Source organism: Poecilia latipinna, unplaced genomic scaffold (assembly GCF_001443285.1).
Source record: "Poecilia latipinna isolate Pla-1442-1.1 unplaced genomic scaffold, P_latipinna-1.0 Scaffold1036, whole genome shotgun sequence".
Lineage (NCBI taxonomy): Eukaryota > Metazoa > Chordata > Actinopteri > Cyprinodontiformes > Poeciliidae > Poecilia > Poecilia latipinna.
The window spans coordinates 97,913-110,272 of record NW_015113652.1 but is presented as its reverse complement, the minus strand read 5'-3'; the positions used below and the strand labels follow the sequence as shown (position 1 = coordinate 110,272).

General features: G+C 37.5%; 1 protein-coding gene across 1 annotated transcript in view; it reads left to right on the top strand.

Annotated features, from left to right (window-relative positions):
- The window catches only part of galnt2 (UDP-N-acetyl-alpha-D-galactosamine:polypeptide N-acetylgalactosaminyltransferase 2), a 76,491-nt gene that overhangs the window by 58,653 nt on the left and 5,478 nt on the right, over nucleotides 1-12,360 (top strand). Inside the window, exons 4-12 of the mRNA XM_015051230.1 lie at nucleotides 1,938-2,036; nucleotides 2,119-2,186; nucleotides 2,274-2,339; nucleotides 2,433-2,554; nucleotides 5,260-5,347; nucleotides 5,441-5,528; nucleotides 5,616-5,719; nucleotides 8,154-8,280; nucleotides 11,563-11,655. Coding sequence (XP_014906716.1) covers nucleotides 1,938-2,036; nucleotides 2,119-2,186; nucleotides 2,274-2,339; nucleotides 2,433-2,554; nucleotides 5,260-5,347; nucleotides 5,441-5,528; nucleotides 5,616-5,719; nucleotides 8,154-8,280; nucleotides 11,563-11,655 — 855 coding nt within the window. The remainder of the gene's footprint in view (nucleotides 1-1,937; nucleotides 2,037-2,118; nucleotides 2,187-2,273; nucleotides 2,340-2,432; nucleotides 2,555-5,259; nucleotides 5,348-5,440; nucleotides 5,529-5,615; nucleotides 5,720-8,153; nucleotides 8,281-11,562; nucleotides 11,656-12,360) is intronic.

Below are 12,360 nucleotides of genomic sequence, written 5' to 3'. Positions count from 1 at the left end.
TTGAAACAGTGACGTGTAAACGCTGCATTTATCATCCTAATGGAGCAAGTCATTAAATTAATTCAGTGGTTTTTATGGCAGCAGCCTCTGCTGAGATGTGCTCTGTGATTTTTGGGTTGTTTCTATAAACACAGACATGCTTGCTCATATATTGACCTGACTCAGACCGTCTGGGCCATTAGCCCGCTGACGGCGCTGGGACGAGTCCATTGATCCAGTACTGATGTGTCATTTGCACAACGTGCATCAGTTCTGATTGCTTCCTTATTATCGGTTTAATCCAGGGTCGCAGAACTTTCAAGACCAGATCAAAAGTGCTTTTAGGCTTGACAAAGGTTGTGGTAAAGTGAGATTATGTTTGCCGGTATAAATGGAACCGTAACGGCTTCCTGCAAGATTAATGCAGGCGGTTTAAATGCTAATGCTCTTCTGACTGATGTATTTTTGGGACAAAAGGTTGGAGCATTAATACTCTCAACCCTCTGATTGTTCTTGTGTCACCTGTCAGTAGTTTTAATTAGGACTGAAACGATTGATCAGATTAATTGTGATGATTTAAATAATCGTTTATTAATTAACTGGAGTTTACAGGAAAAAAACAACCAATTCAAAACAGCAATTAAGCCACAACTTTACAGAAATTATACATTATATGTTATCAGTATTTTTTAGATTGAAATGTTTATTTTATTTAAAAAATGGATTGAATAATTTATTTGCATTTTTAGAAGTATTTCTAATGTATCAAAAGGCTTAAATAGTTAACTGATTTTTTTTTCTGTCTGATTAATCGATTAATCATCAGAGTAATCCATGGATTAATTGATTACCAAAATAATTATTAGTTGCAGCCCTGAACTGAACAGCAGTGGAAGGATGGTCACATGAAATAAATATGCAGATGACAAAACGTGAAAGAGTTCAGAGTGTGAATACTTTTGCAAAACACTGAATCATTTGTTCTCGCAGTTTGTTTCAGCAGGAGAATAAAGTTTCGCAGTTGTTGTTAAAAAATAAATTTAGGAGCAGTTTACACATTTTATACTGGCTGAACATCTGGAGTTAATCATGAGGTGTGGCTGCTGGAAACCATCCTCTATCTGAACCGGGTCCAGGACAGTATTCAGTGTTGTCACAGGGTTTACTGGACTCACTGCTTCCAGTCTGGATGGTGTCACTGGTGTTATTGGGTTTTAAATTAAGGCAGGATTTCTTCATCAGAGCACCAGTCTTCACGTTTATGTTGTGTTTTTATGCCTCCATGCCTGTGTGAGCAGAATCGGATCCATCTGGATTTAAAGGGGACGTTTTTTTGTGCCTCCATTTTGGATCTCGACTCCTTCTTAAAACAGTCTAAGTGCTTAAAAAAAAACACCCCGCTATTTTTTTGGCATATCACATCTGGAAAATGAGCCGCTTCAAAAACTGTTAAAATTAAGTCACACTACGCTGTTACCTAGCAACCCCAGTGAAATCCAGGTCGTCACCTAGCAACCCAAGCTGAGTCCCAGAACGTTTGGTCAGCTGATTTTACTGCTATATGCTCTGTACAATGACTTGTTACCATTCAGAAAACGTTTGATGGATTCTTCTTGTTTTGACTTTATTTAGTGTAAGAAAAGAATAAACAAAGTTAAATACAAACTAAATAGATTTAAAACAAAAACAGAAGAACTGTTGTAAAGTATATTTACACATTCAAAGTGTTATTTTTATACCCAGTCATCTTACATTAGTAGCATCATCCGATAAATTACTATTGGTTGTGCAGGAGGCTCTACTAATGCAGGAAGGAATCATAATTGGTCACTTTTAAGGTTCAACAGCCTGGCTGGTACATTCAGCAGTGTGTTTGTGTGTAGAAGCTTATACATGTTAGGGCATTTAGAAAAAGAAAAGTGAGTTTTCATCTTTGTCTTGTTTGGTTTTGCATTCAGCTGCAGAAGTAAACAGTGGAGGTCAGACCTGCCAGCCTCCAGTGTTGTCATCACCTTCCATAACGAGGCTCGCTCTGCTCTGCTGCGGACTGTCATCAGGTAGAGCTGTGCTCTCTGTGCTGCTATTTTCTGATTTATTGACTCAGATTTATTCATCCATTTCATGTTTCTCTCCGTTTAGCGTCTTGAAGAAAAGTCCTCCTCACTTGGTCAAAGAAATCATTTTGGTTGACGACTACAGTGACAACCGTGAGTCTTCTGCCCCGTCACTAACCGTCCTGTTTAAATCAGAGCGCAGAAGTGAGTAAAAAGTCCTGATTTATGTGTGTTTTCCAGCGGAGGACGGAGCCCTGCTGGGGAAGATCGAGAAGGTTCGCGTCCTTAGGAACAACCGCAGAGAAGGTACATAGAAATAAATAGAAAATGTCGGCTGCTTGTTCTGTGGTCTACGAGATGAAACCGTTTTGTTCTGATTGAGCGTCTTCGTTCGCTCAGGACTGATGCGTTCGAGGGTCTGTGGTGCAGATGCTGCCACAGCGCCAGTCCTCACCTTCCTGGACTCTCACTGTGAATGCAACGATCACTGGCTGGAGCCGCTGCTGGAGCGAGTGGCTGAGGTAAACTCAAACACATTCTTCTCTAAAACCACCTTTTAGTCAAAGGTGTCGTTATGGGTGCTTGAAATCCTTGAAAATTAGGTGTTTTCAAGGTTTGGAAAGTTCTTCTGTATAAAATCCTTGAAAGGTTCTTGATATTTAAACTGCACAGCTTTGAAATAAAGTGCAATCTAATATTTGATTGAAAGTTTCTAAATAAATTTAGAAACGGTTATTTACCAGATATCTAAGGATAATAGAGAAAAACTGGCACATTTTTCACACTGTATGAAGTTAAATCAGATCAAACAATCAGATCAAACCTTTTTTTGTTTTAAATTATTTATTATTGTGCTAAATTATGAAAAATGTATCAAGAACATTATTTAAAGTTTTTTTTGTACCTTTCTTAAACCAGTCAGGTGTGTAAGACAGACATTTCAAAACTTAAAATCTTGTTATATTTTAGTTTACATTTCCCTGCTGTAGAATGTAAAATATTATCACAGCATTTTATTAACTAAGGTGATAAATAAATGATATTGTATAATAGTGAATTCAAACCGTCTTCTTTAGATCATTTGTGTTATTTTTATCTCCAGTGTGCTGCTGGAGATGCACACTCAGTGTTGTTACATTGCTTCTAGCCTCTTTCTCTTTTATGCTCTAACCGTACTGTTTGTCTTTGAGCTCTTACATGAGTGTTAATACCTTACATCAGTGCTGCACAGTATATCAGTATCAGTGTGATTAATATTAATATTTTAATAGGCATGCCATAATTGTTAGCTAACAGCCATGATGCACATTCTGCATGTTACATTGATAGTCGGCCTGCTGGTTGGTGTCTCACTGCAGTAGATCCCAGAGACAAAATGTCACAGCGTGCATTCAACACCAGTCCTGTTTGGTTTTATAAAGATTTCTAGCACTTTTTACATATATTTATGAACTTATTTTTAATTTTATTACTTTTTAAATCTTATTGTAGAATAATACATGTAATCTATATATTTATGCCTTTTAATCTCGCTGTAGAATAAGATATTAAATCAATATTTATTTTTGCTTGTGTTTTTTTACACTGGGTCACAACGCTACAACCACAGGCGAGGAGGGGAACAGGTTTTTCAAATGGTTTGAACTGTTTGACACAGTTCAGTGTGAAAGCAAACAGCTTCATCTGAAAATATAACAAATGTTGCAACTCTGATCCCCAATCAAACCCAGTCTACTGGATTACCAGCTAATCACACCCAACATTTAACATCATTTTTCAATGGACGCTGAGATTCCGACAGCCTCATAGGAAAGCAGGACTAAAATGGAACGATCTCTAAATACTAATCTGATCCCATCCAGAGCCGCTTGACAGCTGAAGGTTTGTGTGATCCAGTTTCTCTGCTGAGAACAGGTTGAAATGACATTTATTTATATGTGAACGCAGCACAGTTTTGTTCTCGGTTCATAATAACCAATGAAGGTTTATGTTTTGTTTTCAATCAATTTCTTTCCATCAACAGAGCGCGTATACTTCAGACTGTTATCGATGTGTGAAATGTGTTTATGGATGGATTTTGAGGTGGTTTCATGTAGGAGAAAAATGTAGAGATCCTGTTTTGTTTCCTTTGTTTTACAAAGAAAAAGCTTTTTACAGCCAAATGATTACAATGTTTATGTTCCCTTTTCCCTATAAATAAAGATCAGGGTTTCTTTAACAGAAAAGTACAGAAATGTTTCATTCACTATTCAAAAACAAAACTTATTTTACATTCACAAACTATTCCTCTGAAACAAATGTGAAGACTTTAACACCATCAAATGCAAAGAGCTGTCATCTAACATTAAAAAAACTTTCATAAATGGTTTAAAAAATGTTCTTCCTTATAGTCTATATGGTAATATATAATATATGAAAATTGCTTTAACTTATTTAATGTTTATTAACCAATCACAGACGACCTGTCCAGTTAGAAGAATCAAAAGTTGTTTGTTTATCTTTTAGGATTAAAATTTACTTAGAATAAACCACAGATAATTAAAGTTAACTTAAAGATTTAAAAATAGCTTAAAATGAATCAAGACAGCTCAACCAAACTTATCTCTGTTCAGGTAAAAGTGAAAGAGAGACACAATTAAATAAACAGGCTTTCAAACAAATACAGGCGTTAATTGTTTTCAACAAACTGCTAACTAAACTGATTAAATTAAGAAAGTTGTTTAGTCTCTAAAAAGCCAAAAGAAATTAACTTTACTGCTCAGTGTTGTGTGTGTGTTTTTTTTGCTTGAGTTTTTTAAAACTTTTTTATTGTTTGGTTATTTGGTGTAATAAATAATAAAAGAGGGTAGAAACGGCATTCCTCGTGGTTGTGAAACCACAATAAAATAAAGAATCTCTTTTACTACCTGGAGGTTTGTTTCTGTGTTTTTTGGGCCATGTGTTCAGTGTTTTGTCTGAATCTGTTTTAAACCAGCTGAGCCCCACTGCACTGAAACACTGCTGGGAATAACGAAGCCGCACAGCTTTCCAGCTCTGAAACTCAAAAAGAAAGTAAACTCAAAACATAAGCGCATGAATCAATATTTTGAGTGGAAATATTTACTTGAACTTTCTTCATCATGAGGTGCTTTGATTTCTGATAAATATTTACTGATGCGCCAGATTCCCTGTCATTGTTTAGCTGCAGTGGGAGGAAAATAAATATTTTTCTGTGCCTGTGTTTCAGGATAAGACGAGGGTAGTTTCTCCAATCATCGACGTCATCAACATGGACAACTTTCAGTATGTGGGAGCCTCGGCCGATCTGAAAGGAGGTCATTTCACTTTTCACGTCTCACTGTGACTTGTGTTGCAATTTATTAAGTGAGTGATGATGACTGTTGTCTTGATTCTGGTTCTGTTGGTAGGCTTTGACTGGAATTTAGTGTTTAAATGGGACTATATGACTCTGGAGCAGAGACGAGCCAGACAAGGCAACCCCATCGCCCCCATCAAGTGAGTTACGCTCACATCCTGAAACAAAATGGCTCCGTTTTTCACTCCGTTGTGAACCTCTGACCTCTCTGTTCACCGCACCTGTAGGACGCCGATGATTGCTGGCGGTCTGTTCGTCATGGATAAGGAGTATTTTGAGCGACTAGGAAAGTACGACATGATGATGGACGTCTGGGGAGGCGAAAATCTGGGTGAGTTCCCAGAGTTAGGGTCAACTCCCCCACTGTGGGTCAGAAAAACACCAAATGACCTCACTTGGAAATGAAATCCAGAAAGAAAACAACATTTAATCTGATTTCTTACACAGTTGCTTTAGATAAGTGTGGCTGGTGGACTTCTGCGTCTGGATTCAGAGGCGGTTTCCGTTTATTCAACCTGACATATTAGCATTAGCATGTAGCATGCCCATCCCCTTCTATACAAAATAATAGTGTTAGCATGCATTGCACGTTGTGATCATAACAAAACCAAGTGTTTAGCACCATCAAATGTTGTAATGGTGTAATAACGACTTAAGTGAAAATATTCAAACACCCATCATTAATATATGAAAAACAAATAAACATTTGAACAATATACATAAAAGGATTGCAGTGGATTATAAAACTTCCTCTTCCCAGTGGAATTAATAAGAAAAGGGAAGAGGAAATTAATAACTTAGTATTTATAATGGTCCTGGAGAACCCTGGACAAAAGAAGAAAATGAGGTGGAGCTGGAGGACCAAACCAATAGACATGAGGGAACACAGGAACAGTCAGGTGTGACAGACAAATGCATTAAAGATGCACATTTTGTGTAAATACACAACTATTAATATAGATCCAATTATATAAGCGAAGGGTGTGATTAATTGTTGATTAATAATTTATTAAATTAAAATTAGTTCCAATCGATTAACTAATAATGTCCGATTAGTCAGTCTTTTAGTGTTGTAGTTTGGCCGCCGTCCAGCAGAGGGCGACGCTCGTCATCCTTAAGCAGAGCCGTTGATTCAGGAATCAAGATGGCGGACGGGGAGAGAGAAGCGGTCCGCCATCTAAAACCAGAACTGTATATGTGAGGTTCTGGTTTGAAATATAAACGCTTGACAAACTCTTAAAGTTTGACGTTAATATTGATAATTCAGCCGAGCTGCATGGCGGAGCGGCGTCAACTTGGTCAGAAATTACTGATGCGCTGAGATACGAAGACCAGGATAATATGACAGAAAGGTGGATAAAATTTGTACAATGATTGAAAAAGACATTATGCCAATAAGCAAGGTATACTTTTCCTAGTCTGATGTCAGTTTCATGTGTTTTGATTCATTTCAGTTCACTTCAGTGCTGCTCTCTATAGTGCACCGTAAATTAATGCAAGAATGCTTCATTAACCCTAAGGGGAGAGCTATATATTATGTTCAGTGGAAGTTTATTTCATAATCTGCCGCCCCGCTGTAATCTATTTTTTTTTTTATTTTTTTATTTTGGCTCCCACTGATTACTTCCCACTCATTAAACTCCCAACTCCCCTGTGCGATGTTTACTGATGAAGCTCTCTGCTCCTGCTTCATGCCGCGTCAGGAAATTATCTGCATTTCCATCCCAAAAGCAGAATGAGCAGAAAGCCATTCAGTGATTATATTCTCAGTTTAGAAATGACAGTGGTGCTCCTATAATAACACAACTGAAACACTGGGTGAAAATAACTGGTCTACACAGTGGAGATCATTTGCAAACTGTGGAGTGATATAATTGCAGCTTTGTCTCCCTGTTGCCTTTGTTTTGGATTCAGTTGGGAAGCGGGATGAGCTGACGGAGCGATTCGCGGCACTCCCTGGGAGGTGCAGGCAGAGATTCAGAGCTGGATTGACAGTCCAGACTCATTCAAACCCAGAGGATGTCACAAAACTGCAAATTATAAACACATTTCAAACATTTAGAAGGTGCAGGAGACTAAGTTAGTTGTTCTTTTCACAAACTTTTTGTTATGAATTACAGAGCCCCTCCAGGGAAATGGGGAAACAGTTTTCTTTTGTGTTGCCTCACAATAAATTAGCCAATACACCCTGGTCTATTTTGTATGCAGTCACAAATGTCACGCATTAAAAAAGCCTCAATAAAAATGTTTTTTTTTTTTTTTTTATCTTAACTCTTTGGTGCAAAAAGCTGATCGAGAATCGATTTATTCACTCTTTGTTTGTCTGTGTAAGGTTGAGATGGAGCTGCACATGAAAACGGCTCTTTATTAACAATTCAGACTAACAACGCAAAAAAGACACAATCAAAACTGTCAGATGACCCAGTGAAAATAACTAAGACATACTCCAAATGGTTTGGATGTTAGAAGGAATGAAAAGTCCATGTTTGACCTGTTTTGCTTTTGTATTTTGCATATTGGTTTGTAGTGCATTTCTACCCTAAATGAGGAGATATAAAACTTCAGATTTCTCACAAACGAGACAAAAACATACATGGAAAAACCTGATCATAGCAGAAAGACTTACAGTTTTCAATCATGCCGCATGAACTGACCGGTAAATTATTGCGAGGTAACGCAAAATAAAGACAATCCTCCATGTTCCCTAGGCAGTGGCGTTATAAATAGCAGACTGTGATGGGCGTTTGTTTTTTTTGTTTTTTTAGAGATCTCGTTTCGTGTGTGGCAGTGTGGTGGCAGCCTGGAAATCATCCCCTGCAGCCGGGTTGGCCACGTCTTCAGGAAGCAGCACCCCTACACCTTTCCTGGAGGCAGCGGGACTGTGTTTGCGAGGTAATGCACCAAAAAATAGAAACACACATTGTCCTGCTGGAAACTCAACGTTTAGTGTCCTTTGTTGACGTCACACCGAGTTCTTGGCTGCAATCAGCAGTAACAAATGTCCACAGACGAACCGTTTCCAAACTACTCCAGTCCACCTATTAAAGGGTTTTATGCAGAACACACAACAACCACAGTCTTTTCTCAGCTCACTCAGTGTGTGAACGTGCAAATTAGTTGGTACAGAAGATTTTTTTTATCTTGGCTTTTCTCAGAAAACATAAAATTAATTAAGAACCACCAATCTGCAACCCAAACTTTAAAATATCTCAAATAAGGCTAAAAGTGATTCAACTTTTTCTTACGATTCCCGATGTTTTATTATCGTTCTTATTTTATTAGCAACCATTAGACGGTACATACTTGCCAGCTGGTTGTTAGTGAGCGATGCTAGAGAAAAGCTTTTTCTGCTTAATCATCACAAACGTGGAGAGTTTTCAAAACGCTACTGGGACTTTAACTGGACCATTGTGCTTTGGTGAGATTAAAATAATCTAATCTGTTTCACTTTCAGAAGCTGTGAGAACATCGTTGAATTAGGGATGAAACAGTTATTTTAAAAAAAACTAATTTAGGAATCAATTAATCGTTAACTGAAGTATACAAACTCAAAAAGCCCACTAACTGAAAAAACCCAACATATTCAGAACAGCAATTAAGCTAAAATTGTACAAAATATAAGTGATATATTTTGCATCTAAGATAAAAAAAACCCTCTTTGTCTGTAAATATATATTAACCAAAACTCCTCAAGTGGTTCTAATTCAGTCTGCTATTGCATTAAAGGCAATTAAATGTTTATTTTCTCATTTAAAAAGAAAATAAACATTTCTTGCAGGGGGTCTAAACTAAGCAGAATTTCTTTATCCAGTTAATCATCATAATAATTGATTATTAAAGTAATGGTAATGCATTTGCATCCTGAACTATTTTCTTTTTCCAGTCATTTCAGGGTCTTATTTTTGTTTACAATCGTCTCATGAGAGATTTTTTTCCCCTCCGTGATTAAATGAACTAAAATTAAATGTTGAATTCTTTTCACTTTGAGATTAAGCATCATGGTCATGATTAAGGGGGTCAACTAGCAAATATAACAAAATGTTGACATTACTGTGACTCCCTCTTGTCTTTATCTGAATGCTTTAGATCTTTACTATCATAACAATGATATTAAACATCATCATTATCTTTACCATCTTAGTTTGAAACGAGTGAAGAATCTTCAAAGAGGAGAAAGAGGAAGCGCAGTATGGAGCTGATAAACCCCACCGTATTCTGAACCAGGGGTTTAAAATAACGCATCCAAATCTAATTTTGTTTTTCTCAGCAGCTTCAAACTCTATTTCAATAATCTCAGTTATAAAACAAATTAGAAGTCTCGGTATCATAGCAGCTGCTACAGTTTCAGAGAAAACGAGGATAAAACATAAAATAATTTCTTTTTGTCTCTTGCAAGAATTTTTTTTTTGCATTATACACTATATAAGCCTTTTAGAAATATAAATTTAGAAATTAAAATAAGGCTACAAACCTTTGGAAACCAAAGATCCATCTGTGGATATTAGGTGTGCAAAAATTGATGTAGCTCAGCTAAACTAAAGTAAATTCACAGAACTCTGAGTTTTGCTTTTGGGCGGGTTGACGCATCTCCTAAACTGGAAATTTATTGTGTCTAAGCTTTAAAACTCATTTTACACGTCTAAAACAGCCTGTTTTTTATTTTTCTTAAATGTCCTCATGTTCTTTTTATTCAGTTATAACAAAACAATAAGAAATTGATATTTGACTCCAACTCAACTGTAATATTTGAAAATCCAGTGTAAAAAAGAAAAATTACAACAAATTTAGAACATTTGGTTTAAAACCACCAAAATAAATCCTTTTATTTTGTCAGTATCGGAGCTCCCTACAATGTCTTTTTGATGATGGTTCTTGGTCACTGACGTCTGTCCTGCCCTTGGACATAAACTTAAATTCTCAAATGCTTTATATCAGCTTCCAGCCAAGAGTCTGACATTTCTGTGGACACTTAATACGTCTGTGTTTAACTGAGAGGAGGTGCAGTAATGAGTGCGGGGAGAAAAAGTTAAAATCTGTGAGGCTTAGCAAGTTTTTAAATGTCAGACAACACACAGCAGTCGGCTACTCGTGATGCGATGGATAAGCGTGGTTCTGGATGGTTCTTGAGCAGGATGAAAATAAACTCTGCAGATATGAATGAGCTTCAGCAACAGAGTTTAAGCATCTCCTGTCAGTTTCACTCCCCGTTTCGCCTCAGCTGAAGTGTTTGAGTCCAAACGGAGAGCAGCAGTGCAGCGAAAAGCAGTGCCATCTGCATGTAGGTGGCTGCGGTTCCCCGTCTCGCCCTTTAAATAGTCCCAGACAGTGTCCCTGGGAGCTTCAGGACAGACATTGTTTTGTGAGCCTGGGTGACTTCGTAATTGTCCCAGAGGGAGCAGCATTTCCAGCACAGCCAAGCAACAATGGGCTTTTAGAGGCCGGGCCAACTCACTCTGACTGTGAAGAAAAGCACCTAAATAAAGTTCAGAGGAACATTATCTGCTGCCTCCAGATGGGCATTTCTAAGAACACGTCTTGACTGCAGACTGAAACCACCTGCACTCTTAGACCTTGGAATAGATAACCATTTTTGTAATCAGCTAGCTGAATCCAGATACCTGTGTTTAGAAATATCCGGAGGTACATTAAGAACAACAAAATGATTTTCCACAGCGGGTAGAATTGGCTTAAAGGGAACCTATTGTGCAAAATTCACATTTTTCACATTTATATATTTTCATTTGGGCTTCAAATGCTCCTAAAAACAGCCCAAGTGCTTAAAAAAAATCACTCAGACTTTTTTTTTGGTGGTTTCAAAAACCTTTGGAATGTAATGTCGCAAATGAGCAGGTACCCCCTGTTACCTAGCAACCCCAGCCAAGCCCAGCCTGTCACCTAGCAACCCAATCTGAGCTCCCAACACATTTGGTCAGCTGGTTTTAGCGCTGCATGCACTGTACAATGGCTGCTGGAAAAGACAAGAGTTTTGTTGTCGACTTACCATCCAGAAACCAGTTGCTGCTTTCTTGTTGGTTGTGGAGGAGGCTCCACTTCTGCTTTTTAAAGATGTAACGTTGTATAATTGTTTGTTGCCATTTTCACGTTTCTCTGTTTTTAACTTTTTAATTTCTTTAATTTCTGTTGAAATGGTTGAGCTGTGCCGTTTTTCCTCAGGAACACAAGACGTGCAGCAGAGGTGTGGATGGACGAGTTTAAGAACTTCTACTACGCTGCTGTTCCCTCGGCGAGAAATGTTCCCTACGGGAAGTGAGTCCAGTCAGATTTTAAGTAAACGAGGTTCCTAGATCACATCAGTCCAACAATTAGGAACAAGTAAATGGAAAATAACTTTTTCTAACAAGTATTTCAACTCCTACACATTCAATTTCTGTTGGGAGACACATTTGGAAAACTTTAAAATGAATTTATTTTATAATAGCAGCATAATCTGACACTGAAAAATATGAAATCCAACATCTAACATTTGTTGAGCAGGAACGAACCTTAAGATCTGCAACTTAAGCAAAAGAGAAATGTGCTGATCTTTGTTAGCCATTAAAAGACAGCAGGAAAAAAGCTCCTTTTTAATGTCTTTTTCCAGTTGTTTAAAACGACTGGAAAAAGGCAAAAAAACTTGGAATGAGATTTCCCAGCAACGGGTAACAGATGCTGTGGGTCATTTTTCCAAAGGCCCCTGGACGGAGCATGAACTCCTTAAAATAGCAGGTAAATAAAAGGCTGCTGGGTGTTACCAGTAAACTATTATTTTGTAATTATTGGGTCTTTAAGCAGGAAAATTATCCAAACTTATCAACACAGAAAAGGTTAATTGAACTAAATGCACCGTTTTTCATGGTCATCTCAGTTCCCAGACCTGAATCTTAAAGAACTGGAACAGCTTTAGATTTTTAGCAGCAGACATGGCCAAACTTTGTTCATAAATGGAGAAATAGCAAGAAAACAATTAAAAAG